Source organism: Diabrotica virgifera, chromosome 1, assembly GCF_917563875.1.
Source record: "Diabrotica virgifera virgifera chromosome 1, PGI_DIABVI_V3a".
Taxonomy (NCBI): Eukaryota; Metazoa; Arthropoda; class Insecta; order Coleoptera; family Chrysomelidae; genus Diabrotica; species Diabrotica virgifera.
The window spans coordinates 128,905,574-128,929,949 of NC_065443.1; the positions used below are offsets into that span (position 1 = coordinate 128,905,574).

The 24,376-nt window shown below is 33.3% G+C and overlaps 1 protein-coding gene across 2 annotated transcripts in view; it reads right to left on the reverse strand.

The window, feature by feature from the left end:
• Window positions 1–6,366: 6,366 nt before the first annotated feature.
• Window positions 6,367–24,376, reverse strand: part of LOC114332030 (transient receptor potential-gamma protein) — a 673,697-nt gene continuing 655,687 nt past the window's right edge. For both annotated transcript variants that reach the window (XM_050644362.1, XM_050644358.1), the window contains 2 exons: window positions 22,065–22,444; window positions 6,367–7,210 (listed from right to left, as the gene is read on the reverse strand). In XM_050644362.1, coding sequence (XP_050500319.1) covers window positions 22,079–22,444 — 366 coding nt within the window. In that variant the 3' untranslated portion in view covers window positions 6,367–7,210; window positions 22,065–22,078. The remainder of the gene's footprint in view (window positions 7,211–22,064; window positions 22,445–24,376) is intronic.

Sequence of the window (24,376 nt, forward strand, 5' to 3'; positions counted from 1 at the left end):
CTTTTTCGTGCACTATTATTTTATTGTTTTTGTCAATAAACGTTTTCAACGTAATTTGATTAAAACTCTTTTGATATCTTTGCTCTATATTTTACTATCTCATTTGTTCATCTTTTGATCTTCTTTATGCCACGTTTATCATACCTATATGATTTTAAATATTCTAGAATAAATACAGAAAAATTAGTATGTGGCACCACAAGTAATAATAGGAAAAAGAAACGGACACCATGGTGGAATAAGGAGGTAAAAATCGAAACAAAAGAAAATAAGACATTGTGTAAAGAATACCTACAAGACAAAAGGCAACAATAATATGAAAGATACAAAATACAGAGAATGAAAGAAATAAAGGAAATAGTCAAAAATGAGAAAAATGTGATTCGGACTACATGTGTATTAAAATCTCGTCCTGTTGATATTCGTGCCTGTGTTGGATATTCCTAAATTTGGTCATAATTAATGATTATATTATTTAAATCTTCATCTCAGCGAATCAAAGACTTCTCCGATTTCGATAATGTTGATATATTGAGGATATATATCACAATAGACCTTACCTTTAATTATTTTCATATATTTCTTATTTCTTCCTTTTCTTTTTATTTTTCTTTTTTCAACTGCGATATATTGGACACTAGTTGGTTGAATCTTGCAAAAGATCTTCGAATTTTAAAAGGAAACTTGAATTATGAACTTTAATATCAACAAAAATGTTTCTTTAGGTACCTACAGCGGCATTAGTCCAAGCTGTATCTACTATTTCGATTATATTTTTTCGTAGATCATTCCAACAAAAGCAAACCAACTTCTTTTACATGATAATTAACTTAACCAAACTATTATCTCTCAAATAATTTTTAACATTTTTCATTCCCTAAATTATCTACATGTATAGTGAGATTCTACAAAATAGTATCAAGATGTTTAAATGACATGATCTGAAAGTACAACCACTAACAGACGTATTGTAGTACTTAAATAGTATAGTAACATCTTAGTGACATACCATGTAAGACACAAATGCCGACAATGAAAAAAAATCCAAAAATACTGAGTGATTATCTCAAAGATGGTTTGCTTCGTCAGCATATACACTTTATTTGTGTTTTGTCTTCTACACTTATAAATAATTCATAAAAAAACACTTTATTTATGTTATATAAGTCACAAAACTTACAATTCCTTACCCTAGGAGTGGTGCGTTTACTTACCTACAGGTTTTAAGTAAAATAAGGAAGCTTAAGTAATATCCCGACCATACAACATCTAATAATTTACATTATTTACAAAACTGAGAAAAGGAAACAATAATGAGGCAATAAAAATATATTACTAAGGGAAAATTACTCACACAGGAAATGAAAAAATAATAAAAAGGGTAACATTCTTGTTTTCTTTGAGAAAAATTTCTCACTTGTGTTCAAAATTTTTCTGATGGGTGAAAGGAGTGTGTTACGTTACAAACGTCATATATTTGCTATTTTATTTTTAAATAATTATTTTACTTTATTTTCTTTAATATTTCATTAATAATTATCTTCTGTATTCGTTTTAACTTGTTTTTCCGTTAAAAACTTGTTTGGCGCCCGTTCTATAGGCAACTCTCTTTTCATCTAATCAATCAGTTACAATACGGAACATGCCTGCCATCTCCTACGTTGTCATGTCGTTTCAATGACAGTGACAACTCCCATATTTCAGTCACAAGGGTATTGGTAAATTAATAAAATTATAAAAGCCAATTACAAGGCTGACACAAGGTATTTATTTCCAGATTTTCATATTCTCTCTTGGGGTAAGTTTTTAACCATCACTGTACAAGATTTTCTAAGCCTGTATTCATTTGTTATAATCTTTTTTGTTTCTATACCTAACCTCGACGTTACTCTCCATATGTCTTGGTATCTTAATTTTAAATATTTCATTTCATTTATTAATATGCTTTTAGTAATCCAATTATTTGACTAGTCCCTGTCAGTATTCATTTTAATTTTCATTTGCCAATTACTACTTTTTTGATAGAAGTCACTTTTCTCCCTTCGGGAGCCTCCAGCCTTCATCACCGGTGATGCTACGCATAAGGCAAAGACGGCAGGATGCATCGCAACTAGACTGCAGCGACCAACACCACCAGTAAACTAGAGCTGTACTGATCTGAGGCCTACCATCGAGCCCAGGTCAAGAGACGTCAACACCTGTACCATTCGACATTAAGAAGTTACCATCGAACGAATACCAAAAGCCATAATCTGAAAATTGTTAGTTTTTGGCAAGAATTTGAATATATTTGTTAATGCATTTAATAAGTCACATTTTTATTATATATTTATTGAACAATAAACATGATTGGTTAAAATATTGTTTTGTTTGCTTCCATTCTGAATTTTCATAGTTCATATTTAAGACTAGGACAAGACGAACACACTCCTTGAAGTTGAAGTTAAAGTATTATTTTCGACTGGTATTTCAATTAGCTGGGGTAGTTTATCGCCACTTTGTTTTAAAAGTTGCATGAAAGCTCGGAGTAGCTCTGAATAAAAACTGGTTTTTCAATTGAAAACAACTTATCGCTTGATTTGAGCTATAACTTAAATGGTGGTGATAAAAAATTACTAGATGAATTGGTAATATATATATATATATATATATATATATATATATATATATATATATATATATATATATATATATATATATATATATATATATATATATATATAGCAATATATAGTATATATTGCTGTATTCAGTTCTGCCAAGAAATAGACAGTGCAATAACAAGAAACATTTTCCAGTTGCCATTCCGAAGTCCTGTCGCTAAAAAATTAACAAAAACGGCATTGCCTTTATTACCATAAATAAGATTTAAAATTTCGTAAAATTAGTAAAAATATATCCGAGAGTGTGGACCGCATGTTTCTTCAGACTTCCCATCCCATGGCATTTCCTCTTCCATGTTCTTAGGATCCTCTCTAGATATATTTTGAAAAGTGTGGAGGACAGGCAGCATTCCTGCTTTGTATCTTTCTTAATGTGAAACGTTGCGTTCCATTGCTAACTTTTATTTTGGCCTTAGTATTGAGATACAGTTTTTCATTATTTTATATTTCATTCATTATCTAATTTATATTGGTTTCTTTAAGTGTCTTTCAAAAAAATTATTGAAAATCCTTTATAGAAGGTATATATTTATTAAAATTTCTTAAAGGGCTACATCAAAATCACAGAACTTTTTTCGATCTAAAAAGATCAGCATCAGTGCTGATCCAGGTTAATCACATACTGAACCACCAAAAATACATGGATAAAAACCCTTTAAATGTTTTAAAAATATGTCAAAGTTACATTATTATTTAAAATTCCAAGCGATGGACAAAATCGTTACAGATGTGGCCTTAGGCATCGCGTGACTCTCCACACGACACGTGGGTTGCTTGTCTGAAGGATATGTCCTTACATGATGGACAATGGTTGGCAACTCTTGAATTTTATCCATCGCTTGGAATTATAAATACCGTAACTTTAACATATTTTTAAAAAATTTGAAGGGTTTTTACCCATGTATTTTGGTGGCTCAGCTTGTAATTAATTTGTATGAGCACTGCTGATGAACTTTTTAGATCAAAACCGTTTTGTGATTTGCATGTAGACCTTTAAGGGATTTTAATAAATATAAACCTTTTATAAAGGATTTTTGACTTGTATGATGAAGATATTCATAGAAAATTAAATGGTTGTTAGAAAGTTATATGGATAGGACATTAACTATTTAAATAAGGTTTAGAAAGGAACAAAAAGATAATAAATGTTTATACAAATATCAATTTTGTTTCGATTCTAATGAAAAACAAAACTGAACGAAATAAGTTTTGATATGGTTGCTAATAGGAAACTATACTAAATTTACATTCAAGATGCAGTAGTCATAAACAAACCAAGACACGTTAAATGCTACTAGGTGCACTGCCGAATCATAATTTACAATGTATAAACTTTTGAAATCATGATTTGGGATTTACAATGTATATACATTGTAAATTATGATTCGGGAGTGCTCCTAGTAGCATTTAACGTGCCTTGGTTTATTTATTTCTACTGTATCTTTATTATAAATTTAGCATGGATACCACTTTTCACAATTATTTTGATGTATTTTGATAAAAAGACATTCTCATTATGTTCAATAAAAAAGACGTGTTACAGTTGGGTGTATTTTACAGTATTAGTATCAAAATACATTTAATTATTTATAATAGTTTAATAGAAATCTGCGATTTATAATGGTAATAGGGCTCATAAATATATTTATAGATAGTTCACATCTATATTTTGAACACTTCTTATCAACAATAAATATTACAATACTGCAGGATGATCAGTCGTATTTTTTTATTAGGATATCATTTCAAATTTAATATCACAAGACTGAAAGGCAAACGGGTGGGTATTGTAAGAAAAAAAAATAATATTTTGATAAATGAATAAAATAAAATTGTTCAGGAAATTGCTGAAATAAAATTGTTTAGGTAGATGAAATGTTATGAAAATTACGAACAACGTGATTAGGCAAAGAGCCTAAACCCTGAGACTACAGTCTCAAAAAAGGCTCAAGAACAAACACTGCAATCGTTTGATCAGATCACGAAGAAATGAGAACTATGTGAGACAAAGGATAGAGCTGTTACAAATTGAGGGAAGAGAGGTAGAGGAAAACCGAGCAAATGAAAGGACTGTGTGTCAGGGGAATTGGAAGAACAAGGCTGAAATGATGAAGACACGATGGAGCGAAATGAGTAGGGAAGAAAAGTAAGGAACAGCTACATCGGAACAGCAAAAATCTGAGGAAGAAGAAAAATTTGAATTTTGAAAAGGAAGTAGATTTTATAGTACAATGAATGGTATTAAATGCAACTCTGTTTCACATAATATAGAAATCTTTTTCTTCTTGGTGTGCCTATACCCATGGCGAATGTTGGCGATCATTAAAGCAACCTTTATTTTGTCTACAGTAGCAAGAAAAACCTTCACAGTTGTTATGTTGAAACAAGTTCTAAGGTTCTTTAACCAGCATGTTCTTATTCCTGAACTTCGCTTTCTAAACATTTTTTCTTATAGGATCGCTTGTAGGAAGGTATGTCTGGCATATTATATTATTTCGAATCTTCTTCATTCTTCTGAGGACCTCCCCATTTGTGATATGGTCGGTCCACGAGATCTTTAGCACGAGTATTCTGTAACGGGAAACGGGTTCGCGTGATAGATTATGGTCACCACGGGGCGATACTGAGTAATAGCGAATGGCGGCAGGGAAAGCACTATGGGTAAAATGCACTAACTTTCGGTTCACACCACATATATTCCGTGATTAACAAAACATAAACAAACAGTATAGTTACTACAATAATAAAATAGTAAAACAAACAATAGTTCAAAGTCTTCTTCCACTGACCCGATTCGTGCGTCAGCAACTTCTCTCTCTTCTTCTCCCGCGCAGTATCTGCGATTCATGCGATTCTTCCAGGGAGACATCATACAGCTCGGCCGGAGAACCACAGGGCCGGCTCGTTACAATTCTAAGATTCTAAGATGTAGCCACATCTCAAATGCACATATCTTCATTCAAGGTCCATAATTCAACATCATAAAAGACGACGACAAAGAAGACGTAGCATCCCAGACCAAGAGGGAGGTTGTGGCTCTTGAAGAAGGCCCTCATTCGGTTGAAGATGGATCTAGCTTTTCCCATACGCGCTCTTATCTCCTGCTTGTTGGTCCATTCTCCATATACCTATTATAGTGCTGAAGACCAAAGAAGATATTAGAGCTGATTTTCTGTAAACCCCGAAGAAACCATGTTTTTCACAACTCGGAAAAATTCTTATAAACATTGAAAAGGTTTTGAATGTCGGGGTAGTGGCCTAAAATTGAGCTGAGTCTTATTTTTCAATCACATAGAACGTAAAAAATAAAAAAAATAATCTGGGAATGAGGGCATTTTGTCTATCTTAGGGGGTACCCTTTAATCTAAAAAATAATAGAGCAATAAGAAAACTGTCAAAATATTTACATACTATGAAAGGTTTAGAAAAGATATATTTGTATTTAAGTAAAGAAACATCCATATTCCATAGACTGCTAATAGAAAATGAAGATCTGGACGAAAGTAACTTAAAAGTCGCAAGAAAAACAACATGAGAAAGAAAACTTTGAGCACAAAAAAATAAAATTCTTTAAAAAAATTAGCTCAATTTGAATGACTTTATGTTATTTAGCTTAAACAAGTACTACTTTTTACAATATGTTAAAAAATACAAATATCATTCTGCGTATTATTGAAAAAAAAAAGAATAAATAACAACACGATCAACATATTAATAGTGTTTTTAATTTTATGACAATACTGTTAAGCATTTTTGTGCCAAAATCTCACATTTTATGTACAATACACACTGGTCTGTATCTATATATAAATTTAGGTTATATACTGATATAATAACTGTATATGAGGTTACAGAACAAGTAATAGGAATATAACAATTTTCTATTAATTTTTACTAGCAACAGGGCCGGATTAACACTTTTGCCGCCCATGGGCCAGAGGTCTGCCTGCCGCCCTAGCGGGGGTGCAACACCGGGGGGGGGGGGGTCCGGGGCCCCCCCCCGAAAAAAATTGAAATTTAGAGGCAAAATAACGCATTTTGGGACATTTTCCAGCGCTCAACTGTCTCTTGATATTGTAATGGTTTTAGTACCTCTCATGATGAAAACAAGAAACTATGTCCTAAAATTGCGTTTTATTAATTAAAATAAACTATTTGACAAAACTCCGTTAATTACGAAACCATTTTCTACAACCGTGATATTCCGTGATATTCAGGGGCTGATGCTGAAGCTGGAGGGGTTGATGTTAAAGCTGAAGGCACTGATGCTGAAGCTGTTGAAGCTGAAGGCGTTAATATGGAACATACTTCTAGTTCTACTTCACAAAATTCTTTGACACTTTCTAAAAGCACTGGTTCTGGTGGCACTGGTAGGTTACTTCTTGTAAAAAATGTATCAAGCTTCGCAGTTTTATTTACAACTTCTGTCAATTTTTTTTTCTTCTCTTCGGCTACTTTTTTGTATTGCCACCCACTGAGCCGTTTGCGTCCATCCATTTGTACAGCTGCTTGTTATAGCATCAATGACATCGGAAGTAAAGGTCTGACTGTAAAAAAAAGAATATCTGTATAATTCAAAACTGTAGTACGATACGACAGGAAAAATGAAGCGAAAAAATGAGGGAAGCGAATTTCCTTCCATTACTTATTCAACTCATTGTGAAACCTATACGTATGGCAACATGCCGAATTACATTTTTCCTTATAGAGAACGGAATTAGCTAGAAAATCGAAATTTGCCTTAACATTTTCAGAAAAATATGCTCTACACGAATTTAAAACATAAAGAAGAATTTTTCCCATACGGGCCCCAAAAACCAAAATTTTGGGGTAAAACCCCCCCAAAAAGGGGGTAAATGTTATGGGATTCTTTTGGCTAAATAACTTAGCCGAGATATTGCAAAAAGGAAAGTGTGTGCGTGTGCCGAATTTGAAGAAAATCGGTCAAAAATTGCGACCGCTAGAGCGCGGTCTATATTAACTTACATTACCATTACTATAAACAAATAAATATTTCTTACCTCACAAGTTACAATTTCAAAATGTTACTCCGCTCAAAACAAATTACAAAAACGTTAAACCTAAACAGTTAGACAGACTGCAGTACGTGGAGTTGAGACCAGACAACCGAATGACAATGGCGCGTGGCGGTGATGGAGTTGGTGGGGGGAGGGAAGCGGCAAGGCGACAAGACGCCTGCCATCAGCCAATGCTAGCAACTACTACGATCCCACAACTAAATTTCCCGTGCGTAGCGTACGATACAGACTGCCGCCTCGCCCCTTCGACTCACTTGGATAGAGTGGCGTAGCGTAGTGTACTGCGACACATTACACCGCGCAGAGTGTCGCGTTATAAATAAATAATAAACAATAAAATAGTTTTTTAATATTTAATGCTCAGGTTCACTGGTCTTGATAATCGATAATAAAGCTTTATAATCAATCAAAAATAATTACACTTTTTTTTTCTCAAATCCGCCGCCCCAAAATTTTGCCGCCCTGGGCCGCGGCCCAGTTGGCCCGTGCCTTAATCCGGCCCTGACTAGCAAATTCATTTACTTAAACCAACTAAATTAGACAAAGATTTGACGTTTGAGGTAAGAGGGACCTAATGAAATAACTTTCAAAATTTTCCCTGTATTCCCTCTATGGGTACGTAAAAATAATATTGCCCAATAAACAAAAATTTGATTGGCATAATTGAGTATTAAGATTTGTCATATCTTTCCATTTTCAATTGATTCAAAATTTATTTTTTTTCAATTAATTCAAAAAACATCAGAACTTTCCAAGTGACAAGAGTCTAAGGTACGACGAGTCGACTTGTCGAAGGTTTTCTGCTCGGCTATCTTGTGAACCAATAATAGCTCGCTCTGAAGCAGAGAGGAAGAAGTAAAGATATATAAAACAACCAAACATATTGTCCAGAAAGCAAAAGAATTTAATCAAATTAGATGTATCCGACACGAATATTATAAAATACTAGTTCACGAAAAGTATGTCAAAAACTGATCGAATATCTGTAGAAATGCATGTTATTGTTGGTATTATGGCACTGACTTGTTATTGAAAATACTGTAGGGGTGTCATTTTTGTTTGAAAGAACAACAAAAAAGTTACAATTAACTGAAAAACTACTGTAGAATGGTGTATATTTAAAATGTATAAGGTATATTATTGTAAAAAATAGAAATATTTCAATCTGATTAAAATTTCAGAACGTTTTATAGGGCTTTTCATTCACAGTCATTTGTTTCGAGCTTCTGGCATGTGTCACATAATATTAATATATCTACGTCATACGTTATTGGTATCTGGAATGATACAAACCAAAGACGTATGGCGTAGATATATTAATATTATGTGACACATGACAGAAGCTCCAAACAAATGACAGTCGATGAAAAGCCCTATTAGAAGATCACGAGTAAACATGTGAATAGTTAGCAATTTAAACTAGCCACTTGTTTGGATCGGTATATTAGTTTTTGTGGCTTGCTGACTACAGCTGAGTAGGATAAGAGTGGTTGTGAGGTACCTATGTGGATAATTCATCATTGCCAGATTCCCTTTTTAACACGTTAAGCGCCATTGCGGTCCCTAGGGACCACTGCGTATTGACGAAACTACTACTGGCCCGAGGGACATTCTTTTCAATATTTTGTCTAGCGCTTAACATGTTAAACTGATTCTGACTTGATAGGCTTCAAGTTTACTTTCTTTACACTATAAAGCTTCATTTACACTTGGCAAGTTTACTGGATGAAAGTACTTGTGGCTACTAAACTTGCTTGTGGTTTTCAGTCTACATATTTTCAAGTCTATTTGCTAGTAGTTAGAATAGAAAATGTCTCCAAGTTTCGTAGTGCGTGCTGCTGTCAGTGTTTGGGTAGGTGAAGTTGTTAATAGTTTAATAGTTATGTTACAACGCAAGAAAAATAGGCAAACACGAGTTTGGATTAGATATTGGATGAGGCGTAAAAATACTTTGGCTGGGTCAGCACGACTGTTATTGTTGTTATATCTTCGACTTCAGTACGTTCTCGTCAATATTTTTATATTGTTATATTATTTTATATTCTACAAACTGCCATATTTTTTAAAAGTGTCTAAAAATTAAATATATTTAATAAAAATGTATTTTACATATAATAGAAAGAACACAACAAATAGTGGGCAAGCGGCAAGTACACTAGCCGATCATACTATAAGTTGATAACTCGAGTTCTGAGATAAACGGGTTTAAAGATTTTTAAGATATTTGTGCTGCTACCGTGATGTTGGTAAATACGGAATTCGCCCTGGAGTTTTCTAAAATACTGTTCCTTAACTTTTTGTCTACTGATCTATTTAGGAATATGATGCAAATTTGTTTTCGAATATGGAAAATAACGAAAAATATGGCAAATAATGAAAAAGTAAAGTTATCAACTTTTAGCACTACCTTAATGTTCACATTTGGTAATGTCGCATGTCGTTCTCGAATTTTTGCATTAGCATGAACCGAATAAAGAGATAGCAATTACGTGGTATGCTCAATGGTTTCAAAAAAACACGTGCTACAACTAGATAATTAGAGTTAGCTAGTTGCAGCATTCAGTGTATGTCGCATTCACGATTTAGACTTAGTTTAGTTGCATTTCGACTAAACAATAACTTGATAACTCATCTTGTCAAGTTTTAGCACTGAATATTAGAGGCATTTGAGTTTTATCAACTTTCGTTAATCATAAATAAATACTTAACCTGTTTGTTTTTTTACACAATATGGAGGCAAATAAAATACATCTTGGGATCGGTACTCACCGGAGGGACCGCAGACGTTGGGATACAATTAGCATCTCTTTGCAAAGACAATGACGTCGACTTTGCAAAGTAACAAGACACTTACTCAACACACACACTAAACATGACATTAGTTACCTAATTGCAAAAATTTACCGTACCTACCATACCAATGGCCATTAGTTGTCGAGGCATTAGCTAAATAAAAAAAAATACATCTTGTGAACTAGTTAGCTCAAAAACGTCAATTTTGGAGTTATCAAGTTATAGCACTAAGGCGACGATATGGCAAGTTGAGTGGCCGCAAGTACTTTCAGCTAGTAAGCTTGCCAAGTATAAATGAGGCTCTTACGAAAATTTATAATACGTTGTACTTTTTACGAAGGACTTTAAGATATATTTAAACTTCAAGACTTCCTTGATAGATGTTCTGGGATTCCTGATATGTTTACATTGTCAACTATTGTTAAAAAATTATTTAAAACATTTAGATTTAAAAATTTGGACTCCATGCATTTGATGATTTGTCCAGTAACCACTTATATAATTCTGTTGGATATTGTTTAATGTGATCAAAGGGTTTTATTGAATTAAAAAACTTTTTCTAAAATATATTTTCTACCGAATGTTAAAAGTTATAATAAAACTTAAGAGGAAACAGTAGCTATCAACAGGTAGCGAAAACGCGTTCCAAGATTGCGGCTGTAATTTTGAATATTTTTTCGAGATATTTGGCACACGTATTCGTCATATAATAAAGAATGGCGGTACAGAGCCCGATTTGAAAAATATATTAATATGTGGAAATTACTATATAATTAAATACAATATTAAAAAAACGAGCCTGTACCGCCATTAAGAAGAACAAAAAAATACACTTTCTTCAAATAAACTTTTTTATCCGATGCCTAGATTTTGTGTCATTTTGGAACGACTATAATTTTTTATTTCATTAGTAGTTCCAAAATGACACAAAATCTAGGCATCGGATAAAAAAGTTTATTTGAAGAAAGTGTATTTTTTTGTTCTTCTTAATGGCGGTACAGGCTCGTTTTTTTAATATTGTATTTAATTACAGAGTCATTTCCACATATTAATATATTTTTCAAATTGGGCTCTGTACCGCCATTCTTTATTATATTAAGAATACGTGTGCCAAATATTACGAAAAAATATTCAAAATTACACCCGCAATCTTGGAACGCGTTTTTGCTACCTGTTGATCGCTACTGTTTCCTCTTAAGTAGGTACATAAAATTTTGTGAAAAAAATTTAATTAATGGAACGGTATTTTTAAATTCTACCTTTTAATTTTTCTGTAACCTTGTCACTTATTCATTGTATGTTTATTAAAATCATAGCTAAACTTTCTACAAACTAATGGTCTTTCGGGTACATATGGCGGATATAGTTCTTAAAATTTTACATACACTTACATTTCTAGTTAGAACCGTAAAATTAAAGAAAGGCACACTTTTGAAGACATCAAATTAATTTCGTAAGAACAGAAGATTTTAGCAAGAACCGCTTGAAATTGAATTCAAAATAAATCTTTCAACAAATTGCCTTTTTTCCAGATGTCACATATCGTCAAAATAACTTGACACTGAAGCTTTGAGACAAAATTATGTCTATGGGTCTCATAGTCATTTCCATTCTCCTTATATGCATTACGTAAGTAGTAAGTTTATTTTAAATTGTATTATTTCGTACTGTAAGTATAGTTTTTGTGTTCAATTTTTCAAACGCGTCTAAAATCGGGGAATAGAAGGTGTATTTCATACATGAATTATTCGTAGGTATATTTACGAAATCTATTCTAGATCTATATTTTCTGACTCTACACTGGATTGATCCCTGTATTTTTCTACGTTTTCTCTTATTATGCCTCTCATTATTTTATGTTACTAATTCTTTGAGAAGAAGTGTGGACGGTCATCCCAAATAGACTACTGGATTCCAAATAGATCCGATAACGTTGGCCCACAACATCCTACCTTTTCCTAGTCTTTAATTTTAAAGCCCGATTCACATCAGAAATATCTCTTCCTTTCCATATGTCTGTTGGGTGTCCATCAAGAATCAACTACGGGATGCGGCAAAATATCAAGAAAACCAATGCACAGATTCTAAAAGTGCCGGTGGGGGATATCGTCTATGCGCACTATTATAGTCGGTGAATGAGAAAGTATTCGAAATAATGAAATAAATAATATAAAATCTGTTATTTCATTATTTCGCATACTTTCTCTCTCATGCACCGACTATAATACTGCGCATAGATGCCATCCCCCACCAGCATCTTTAGAACCTGTGCACTGTATATGGAATGTTTATCTTAAAACCAATGGCACAATAAGCATCGACGGTGAGGACCTTAAGAAAATCTAGGAAGTTAAGTATCTGGGTTCCGCCATCATCAGCAATGGAAGCACAATCGAAGACACACGATCTAGCATTATTGCAACGTGGCTAAAATAGCGTTAAGTTTTTTTTAGCGTGTGGCTTTAGTACAACACAGAATATATTTAGATTTGTGCATTATACAATGCATCACAAACAGATCTCCAGTTTTTTTTATATATTCGATTGACCCTTCGGTTGCCATTACGAAGTCTATAGGGTCGCCTGTGTATGCTCTGCGTGGGCAGTGCTGAACAATATGACTGATCGTCTGTCTTGCAGCGCCGCAGTCACAAGAAGGCGAGGGAAGTTTACCCCATCTGTAGAGGGAGTTGGCGCATCTTCCACAGTTTGTTCGAATTCGATTAAGGGCTGCCCAAATCTTACGGGGACGTTCAAATTCGCCAGGTTTTTCTATGATGGCCGGTAGACTATGGTAATGCGGATCTGTCTTACTTTCCCAATCTTCTCTCCATCGGGAATTTAAGTCAAAGTTGGATTGCTGCAGCGCTTGAGCAGATTTTAGAGGGGGTAACCTGGATCGGAGACGGTTTCCAAGAATATCGGGGATGTCGTTGTGGGCTAGAAGCTGGCGACTGTCCATTATTTTGTTTTATTCTTTAACCAGTGCATGTTCGCGGCGTAGGTTGGGTGGTGCTATATTCCTAAGGGTAGGTAGCCACATTGTAGGGGTAAGCTTAACTGTGCCTGTTATCATACGCATAGCACGGTTTAGTTGAGTGTCGACCAGGTGGGTATGCCTGCTATTTAGCCACACTGGTGCATACTATTCTGCCACCGGATATATCAGGCCAAGAGCAGAGGATCTTAAAGTTGATGCGGTGGACCCCCATGTAGTGCCGCAGAGTTTCTGTATTATATTGTTGCGTGTTTTCAATTTTGCTGATGTTTTCGTCAGGTGTTCTCTGAATGTGAGCGTTCTGTCTAGAGTAACCCCAAGGTATTTCGGGTATTTATTGTGTTTCAACAGCTTGTTATTAAAATGCACTCACAATTCTCTGTTTGCCAGCTTGTTGTTGAGATGAAAAGCTGATACTTCAGTTTGTGTAGTACTTGGTTGTAGTCTCCATTTCTTAAGGTATTCGCTGAGGATAGATAAGTCATTCGTGAGAGTGATTTCTGTAGTTTCTAAAGATTGGTGGCTTGTTGCAAGAGTCCAGTCGTCAGCATATCCAAACTTCCGAGATTCGGTTTCAGGCATGTCAGCAATATAGAGGCTGAAAAGTAAAGGGGCAAGGACAGAACCCTGTGGAAGGCCATTGTTAAGTTTCATCTGTCTACTCGTCTCCTTTCCCATTTTAACCTGGAAGGCTCTTTGTCAGTATGTTGTCAATGAGGTTAATTATCTTTCTGCAGGGGATAATACGGGCCAATGTATATACTGTCTCCAAACAGTATCATATGCTGCTGTTAGATCTATGAATACTGTTGCTGCCTTTTGTTTCTTTTGAAAACTAGCTTCTATAAAAGTTGTTGTCTAGCGCCAAGTAATTGGAGTATTTGCGTCTATCAAATGCCTGATCGATATGGCAGAAGTATAAAAAACCGTTGTTAAACAACAACAGCAAAACTAATAAAGGGCTATGCATTTCATAGAAATAAAGATGCTGCGATGGATGTTACGCATATCTCGTCGTGACCACGTCAAAAATGAAGATAACAGAAAAATAATGGGAGTTGCGCCAATTACATAAAAATACGAAAAATATATGGATCATCTATATAAGGCGGTTCCTCCTATTCTTCTTTCTCTTTTCTGTGACACGTTTTAACTTCTCTTTGACCAATATCATCTTCTGGGTACAATTATTTGAAGTATTTCTCTCATTGTGCTCACTAATATGTTTTCTCTGCCTTTTTCCTTTCTTATCTGTAACGTTTTAGTAGCAATACTCCACTTTTTATGTAGTCTTGTATTTTTGATAGCGTTATCGATATTGGCGGATTTGTATGATCTGGCATCGTTTGTTTGTGAGTTTCTGTATCGATATGTGCCGAATTTGATTCAATTATTATTCATATTAATTTACGTATGCCTTTAAGTAAATTACATGGTGCTGTTTTGGTTATTGTTTGAGATGCACTGCTTTTATTCACCTTTTATGTATTTGGTTGTATGTATTGCATTTTATTCAGTCACCTTTATGTATTTGGTTGTTAAAATCCTCCAATCTTCAGTATTTTCGTAGACGTACAGTTGAGTCCCTGAATCTTTATCCGTACGTCATCATTTAAAACATACGAAATAAGTCGATGATGAGTCGGAAATTGAAATTTACTAAACGCAACAGCAAGTCACTTACTGTCACTTGCTGTTGCGTTTAGTAAATTTCAATTTCCGACTTATCATCGACTTATTTCGTATGCTTTAAATTTTAAATGATGACGCACGGGTAGACAAGATTCAGGGACTCAACTGTATATGCATTTATCTATTATTTACCCTTAAGTTTCCTTGACCTCTCCATCTAGTTTAATTAATTCCTACAATTTCTACCCCAATTAATAATGTCCTGTCGGTTATACAGTGCATTCATAAAGTGTGGAAACGGTCTATTATCTCATGACTTAATTATTTCCAGAGTTAAGCTCTGACAGGTCGATTTTTATTTTTAAATTATGATTTTTTGACGTATATCCCATTAAAGTGACGTCATCGATTTGGGCGTGATGACGTCATCGATGATTTTTTTTAAACGGGAAGAGGGGTCGTGGGGTAGCTCATTTGAAAGGTAATTTAATTCTCTATTCAGTGATATAAATATGAACATGATTACTTTACAGGGTGGCCAAAAAATAATTTTTGAATTAAATTAATTGACGCAAAAAGAAGAATGTATGTAATTTATTAAACTCAAAATACATTTTACTGGTGCCAGAACATATAAAAAATAGCTATTTGTATAACAAGGGAGGAAAGTGCTATTTTTTCTTCCCGAGAATGAAGTTTACTGCCCGACGCGTAGCAGAGGGCAGTAATTATTCGAGGGAGGAAAAGGCACTTTATTCAAATGTTATACATATGATGTTTCCACCTTCCTCAAATATCAAGTAGTTTTTTCATTTTTAAATAATTTGTTTATGTAACTAACTGACAAAATTTATTAGAGCACTAAAACTAACAAGTAGGTACAGTATAACTGTCAATTGTCAAATATAAGTCAAATTATTAATGTAAACAGTGTTAAATCAAAATAACAATTTACTGTTTTTACCATTCTGCAAAATACAGGGTGCTCTATAAATAAACGTTAAAATGTATAGATACTTACGTAATAGATAATAGAATATTGTATAGGGCGTCAATAAGTTATTTCATAAATGACATACCATGACGTCACTTTTACTTTTTCTCCCTAGGGAGGAAAAGTACGACTTTGCTCCCTACAACCAGGTCAGGAAAAGTATAGTTTCGGTAGAGGTACGTGGAAAAAAGTTTATTTCATAAATAAACATTGCTTTTCGCTTATATTAAATGTCAAACAGCCACCCACCTGCCTCTTGGCAGTTTGAACATTTAATTTAAGCGAAAAGCAATGTTTATTTGTAAAGTAAACACTTTTTTTTCTCTTTTCTGATAGCAGTAAAATGTATTTTAAGTTAAATAAATTACATATATTCTTCTTTTTGCTGCAATTAATTTAATTCAAAAATTATTTTTACTGCCACCCTGTATGTTTGTAATGATGTTAATGTTTATATTACTGAATAGAGAATTAAATAACATTTGAAATGAGCTACCACACGACCTCTATTCCCATTTAAAAAATCATCGATGACGTCATCACCCCAAATCGATGACGTCACTATTATGAGATATACGTCAAAAAATCATAATTTAAAAATAAAAATCGACCTATTAGAGCTTTAACTCTGAAAGTAATAAAGTCATGAGATAATAGACCGTTTCCACACTTTATGAATGCACTGTATATCAGTCATATTTATGTGGGTGATGTGATAGGCAATTTGTTACTTACATGGTTTGTAGTATTATTAATGACCATTTTTAGTCAATTTGTTCTGTTTTCAAGCGGTGTAAAAATGTCTGTATTTTTAGAAATACCATAAATATCACGCTATATCATGCTCATAAATAAAGCTTAAACCGCTTATTTTGGCCTTTACAGTTACTCCGAATATTTCATTTGTATGAAAAAAATAGTGATAAAACAAAAGTCCTATTCCATGGTAGATGACAGTGTAAGTAACCACATAATTAATGAAATCGAGCATACAAGCTGAATAGAAGAAAAATATATACCCAATGGTCCGGTTTCACCAACAACAAATAAATCAATGAATAAAATTCATCGAATAAAATTTATTAGACGTTTATATTTTTATTTTGTTTCAATATAAATTAAACTGACGAATTTACTTTCTTATAGATATTTACAGCGAGATTAACTTGCCAATTAAACCGAAGAGTAAATATTTATTTAATAAATCAATAAAATAAGTCTAATTTGACGTTAGTAAAATGGAGAAATGTCAGTTTATTGGTCGAATAACTTTAATCATAGAATAAACTACTATTTGTCGTTGGTGAAACCGGCCATAGAGTTTTCCTTTACACATTGATTGCAAAGACATTTAGCTCATATTATAAGTCCTTTTGTTTATCCATTAGTCTTTTCAGTTTTTCTACTATTTTTATTTAGTTAAGCTCGCTTTCCATGTCCTATAATTATATAATCTAATAGTGAAACTATCTATTAAAAATGTATAGCAATTTGTAATATGGTGCCAAGAAAAATTCGATTTATTTGTAAATAAAGTAAATAATAATTAAACTCCTTCATTTTTAACTGACAAACTGAAATTGGTTCCTACTACATATTGGTTCCCCCCCGTCTCAGTTTTATGCTAATTATTCTATAGTCTTCGCATATTTTTGCATTTGATTGTATGTTTTGTATGTGTTCGTCCTTCAATTGCCTCATATCGTATTTTTGTTTACATGAGACACATATTTTTTGAAACTTTCAATCCCTTACGTGCATATTTAAAGGAGTAAAAAATACTTTTAAGGAGTAAAAAATTTCAGAAATTTTAATAAGTTTTTTGCAGTTTTAAAACATTTGTTCATAATTGTTTTGATTAAAAATCCAATTTAATTTTAGCAGGTGTTAAATTAACATATTTGAAATGTTACTACCTTAAAAAAAAGATAATTTTTAAGTTTTTTTCTTTTAATTAAATCAGTGCTTTTCTACTTCATCAATTTTAGAGACAGTTCATTTTATATTCCTTTTATTTCATAAATAAATCAATAGAATTTTTCATATGGCAAGCTGTTTGGATTTGAAATAATATTTATTATAATTCTACTTGATTCATATTCTTCCTTGTGCTTAGTTTACAGTACATTTTAAAAATACAGACCTATTAATCAATAAACATGAAATATATAAGACACATTAACAACTTAACAAATAATATACACAATACATACACAATTAAAAATATATATACAATAAAATTGATCTAGAACACATTAAAATTAAGTACATATTCGACTTTTCACTAAATACAAAATTTTTTATTCATATAACTTACATTATATAAGTTTAGTGGAACGTATGTTTTAAATGTTACGTTAAATATTTTTCACTTCGTGCTGTTTTAAGAAAATTTGCATTTATTACAAGAAGAAAATCTTGATCCTCTTAGGCAGATGGAAAAAAAGGAGATCCTTTTTATCCGCCATTCTTTTTTCTAATTCCTTTTTACATTGGTAATTTTTTGTGACGTATCTTTTATTGTGCGCTGTTTTTCTATAATATATACATAAGATACCGTAATTTTTTTAGTATGTAAGTTGAAAAAATATCAAAAATTATTTAGGATTAGTTTTCTGTTGTCTTTTATATTCTTATAATATTCATAGCTAAGAATATAATTGATCAATGCATTTTTGATCGCGTTAGATGTTTCAGAACTCCGTCTTTATGTCAATGAAGTTTATTGGAGTTTTTTGTTTCTTTTAAGTTATAGTGACGTATATATATATCACAAATATGTAATTTGTTCTGTTCTATTTACCTCTGACTACTGAGATAGAAAATCGAAATATAATCTGCAAAAATATAAGCAAATGGATAGAAAAAGTGAAGAACAATGCTCAAGCAGACACAACATAAAATACACAAAGAGTACAAGATGTGTCAAAATACGTCAATAAGGGATCTAAAAATCCACCATGAACAACAGATAAAAAGTGCCATCAAAGAAAATATAAGTATAAATCAGATAATGACCAGATCATAGGCTCAATACCAAATTCTTCTTAGCGTTCTATCATCCATTTTGGACATTTGCCTCTCCCAATTCCTTAAATCGATCTCTATCCTAACGAACATACTTCAAATTTTTTCCTGCAATTTTTTTATGTCACCTACGTATCTTATCTGTGTTCATCCTTTTGGTTGTCTAACTTTGCAAAGTCTCCCATATTGTATTCTAGCATTCTAACTCAGGTATCAGCTCGCAATTTATTAAATGCTAAATATCCTAATAGCAAACCGATTTCTCAATAAAAAATTAGCATAATTGAAAAAAAAAAAACGAGAAACGAGCCATGTTAAAGATCTCCCCAAAAGTGACAGAAAACCAATACCAAAAGCCAAGAAACTGGACGTTGTACTGACGTTTCAAGAAAATTTCCATATCAGTTTGAGGCAGGTATCGTAGCACTAGATAATAATGTGTACCTGTCAACTCTTGTTAAAGTGCTAAAAAAGTGCCATCCCTACAAAGAAAATATGTTCCAGGAGCTGTTAGAAGACGACAGGATCGAATGCTGATTTTTATTGAAAAGGTACTTTTCAGATGAGGGGGTGGTTGTGCACGTACATCGATAGATACATCTATAATGGGCAAGTGAAAATCCACATCGAATGCAAGAATATAGGTCACAATATCCTGGGAAGGTGAATGCTTGGGCCGGAATTATAAACAATCATACTGTAATGACAGTTCCGTAGATTGATCCTACATAGAAAAAGTCCCTCGACGTGAAAGAAGAATTAGTCACGTACGAGAATGTTCTGGATGTTATGGAATAACCCAGAAATGTCTGGTGACGCGTTTGACATTTTATAGTTAAGTTCAGTTGTAATTGAGTATTTGAAGTTAAAAGTTGTCAGATTGTGTGAAAGAGTTGTATTGTAATTATTTCTGTTGGAGTTGAATAAAAGTATTTTCAAGAAGTGTAACAATACTATAGAGCCATATTTTTTGAATAATACTTAACCACTACTCTTTATTTGGAATTTATTCGGGATTATCTGATGCTACATCTGAATCAGCTATTTCCACATAAAAGTGATTTGTTGTTCTAATAGGATGAGGCTTCCCCACGCTACGGGTTAAGGTACGAACTTACTTAACGTTTTCTCAAATAGGTGAATAGACAGAAGAGGATCTATCGAACGACCACCAAAGTCTCCACATTTGACACCGCTAGACTTTTTTATGGGGATATTTGAAGAAAAAATGTATCAAAGTAGATCGAATAATGTAGAACAGTTGAGGGAGCGCATCAGAACAGAAATTGCACAAATAACTCATGAATTCATCCAAAAAGTTAGGGAAAAAATTCCTGCCCATCTTTCTCATTGCATCATTGCTAAAGGCTGTCAATATCAACATTTCTTATAACCTTGCTTGTCATTTATTACACATTTATTATACGTTAATTATATTAATAAGAATTTTGGTTCATCCTGTAACAAAAAATATTCAAATAATTGTATCGAGCAAAGGCGATTAGAAGACCTTTAAAATGAGTATTTTTTGTATTAAAAAAACGTCGATTACGTCATTACATCAACAATAAGTACGTAATGTCCAAGACATAATATAAAGCAGTTGATGGACATTCAAAAATTAAAATTGATGCAAGAGTTGCGGAAGATATATCATACAAACAATAACGAAGACCTAAAATTAATGATAAGGAAATATAGAAGAATATGTTTGTATATACAAGAAATATAATACAGGAAGAATAAATGTGTGCGTTATCGAGCATTCCTTCGAGAAGATACCTATCGAGAAGATACCTTCTTCTTCTTGCCGTACCGTCTCCTCTCGGAGGTTGGCTACCATCGCAACAATCTTTGTTGGCTGCAACTCTGAACAATTGTATTGAACTGCACTTATACCACTCTCTTAAATTTCGCAACCAGGAAATCCTCCTACGTTTCACATTTCTCTTTACAGATATTTTTCCTTGGATTATGAGCTTTAGCAGGAAGTAGTTTTCCCCACTCATTATGTGGCCTAAATATTCCAGTTTTCTCGTCTGTACGGTTTTTCTGACTTCGCGTTCCTTCCCATCTTCAGCAAAACATCTTGATTTGTTACTCTCTCTGTCAATGGTATTTTCCACATTCTCCTGTAGCACCACATCTTGAATGCCTCAATGTTTTTGATGTTTATCTTTTTTAGTGTCCAATCTTCCCTGCCGTACATCAGAACGGAGAAAACATAGCACCTTAACATTCTCGTTCTTAATTTCAGATTTATGTCTCGACAGCATAGGAACTTTTTCATTTTAATATACTAAGATATCTAAAAGCTCGCAAAGGAGAGTGGCAAAGAAATAATACGAATAGCGATAACAAGACGAGTAAGTAGAATTATTTTTGTTTCTTCTCCAGATTTAGACATACGGCTCTCACTCCCTCTAAGGGGAAATTCACTCATCCCAAATACCTACGGTACCAAAAGGATTGAGCTCTGGTGGAACTCTTTCCGTGTTATCGAGCCCTAGGTGACTTGGAATGCTGGAGTATCTTCCAAAGCACCTGGCCGTCGAGAGTAGTACATATTTCTACATGGTCTTATAGAGACGTTATAGATATGTTTCTTCTTATTATTATTGTGTTTATGAAGAGAGGTATTACCCCCACCTCATAGGGCCAAGAAAACTAATGCATTAAACCATTAGAAACCTTGTAATACGAATACTCAGCAATTATATTTCAAACAAGCATTATACTTTTTCTTCACCTAGCGCACTATTTATGCTAACTCTAATTTGTGTACCGAATCCCGTATTGCAGTTTACGCTATTACCTCATTCACGTGCTATTTAGTCAAAACCACCACAAAGTGAAATACTATAATTATTGTACATATGATTTACCCGTCATAAATTGTTGAAATAATTTACCCTAACCTATATAAAATTTACTACAACCACCCAGCCGATGGTCCGATATGTCCACTTAAAGGTATGATTCCAGCCAACTTTGGACTAATATGATTATGAGTTCCGGAAGGTCTGTTGTACTCTTCGTCCGGAGTTTGTGAAGACCCTGTGGGATTACTGGAGGAAGAATTGAAGATCAACGGTTCTCGTGAAGTTCCGCTGGGTGGGATAGAAGGACCCACTGTGGTCACGCTTTCCTCAGTGGTTGATGGGGTTAAGGTGGACGGTACCGTGGTTGGGATCTCCATGGAGTCTTGCTGCGATTGGGTGTCTTCATGACGCGCCGATTGAACGGCATCTGGAACTCTTGTAGGGACGCTGGAGGCACGTTTCAAGACCTGTTGGAACTAAGAAAATAAAAAATTCGTAAACATACTTTACAAAAGATGCATTTTATTTAAAAATTCCCTTTCGGGCGACATTTCAGAACGTTTTCGCACTCATCAATAAGAGTTCATCATGAGTGCTGTTAACAAGTTTTACATGCTTGAGCCACTAAAATATATGAGTGGAAACCCTTTAAATGTCCGTAATGTGAGGTTTTGTCCCTCTAGTCTAGGCGCCAAATAGAGGTCACCGTGTCCTTTTCAATTCTGATGGACAAACTCAACTGTTCCTTATGGATTTTTGGCTGCTGATTACGAATTTCGAGGGCGGAATTCGATCTGAGTAGTCGAAAAATTGTTATAAACAATTTAATTGTTTATAAATTTTATAACGTTCTGGCTCATAAACTAAAAGAAATAAAAAAGAATGTTTCAAATAAAATTTGTTCGTAAACAAAAAAAAAAAGAAGACTAAAACGTTTACTAAACTTAAATCCAACAATTAGAACTCAAGATATTGTAAAATTAGTGCACAATGCAAATTGCAAAGCAATATAGAGGTATGTTGCTTCTCAGAGGCTTTTTTCAGTGCGACACGAGTGACAAAAAAAGGGGTCGCGGACGTTTCCCCAACTGTCATCAATACGACATTCTTTCACGGTTTTTACTGTAAATTTTAAAGAACCGCTTTGATTGACATGAAATTTGGCATACGAATAGCTAACATGTCAAAGAAAAAAAGTTATATTGTGTCGATGTGTGCTTTTGCCCTGGAGGTGACATTCACCCCCACTCGGGGGTTAAAAAAGATATGTCCAAATTAAGTGTGGAAATGGATAAAGTGACTTAATTCTAAGCAACTTTTGTTCTATAGAGTTTTTTAGCCAAGTCAACACTTTTCGAGTTATTTGCCAGTGAATATGTTCATGTTTTCAACAATATAAACACGTTTTTAGACGGTTTTTCCCAAATAATTCAAAAAGTATTTTATCGAAAAAAATGTTTTTAGCAAAATATGGTAAAAAATAAAATATAGTAAAACAAGTAAAAAAATATGGTGTATGCATAAGGTGTCTAGACCTAGTAGAACCAGAGTTATAGGTAATGAAAAATAGGTTCATATTCGCCAAATTCCAAAAAAAGTATTTCAACGTGAAATATCCAAAAAATAAAGCACTTTTTGGGGAAAACCCGTTACAAGTTTTTTAAAGTGATGAAAAAATCTTTATTTCTGTTTTTATAAAAAAAGTTTCTAGGATCAAATGTAAGCAAGTTACGCTCAAAATAAAGTTGGTCCCTTTTGTTTTGGCAAAAAAACGGGAAGTTCACTCTCTAATTAGCAACTTAAACGAAATTAATTGTTACCGCTTCACCAGTTATTTTACTTATTATGTGTTTATATTATCTGTAAGTTTCATCGATTCAAGTTGCTTATTTTTGAAAAAAATTGGTTTTAAAATAAAAATTTTAATTTTGAAAAAAAAATTATTTTTTCAAAATAAATTAAAAATTGTTAGAGATACCAAAAATCTCCAAAATTATAAAAAGTCGCCTTTGCTTTTCTGAATATTTTGTATGTTTTTGTTTTTCTGTAAAACAAAAATTGGTTAAGATTTGCTGTTTCTAAATTTACATACACTAGTGATTAGTGACTCGTGCAAGCCCTTTTAACTACGGACCTTTCCAAAATAATTAGTTTGAACCGATGAAACTTACAGATCATATAAATAATATATACAAGAGTAAAGATACTTGTGAAGTGGTAACAATTAAGTTCATTTAAGATGCTAATTAGTAGGTGATTTTGCAGATTTTTTTATCAAAAAAACCGGACTATTCTTGTTCTCATGATCATTTTTCAGTGCGTCATTAATTATGACGTCATATACTGTATGGGGTGTGTCGAGACTTACTTCATGTAATTATTGACGAATCTGACAGATGCCAGAATCG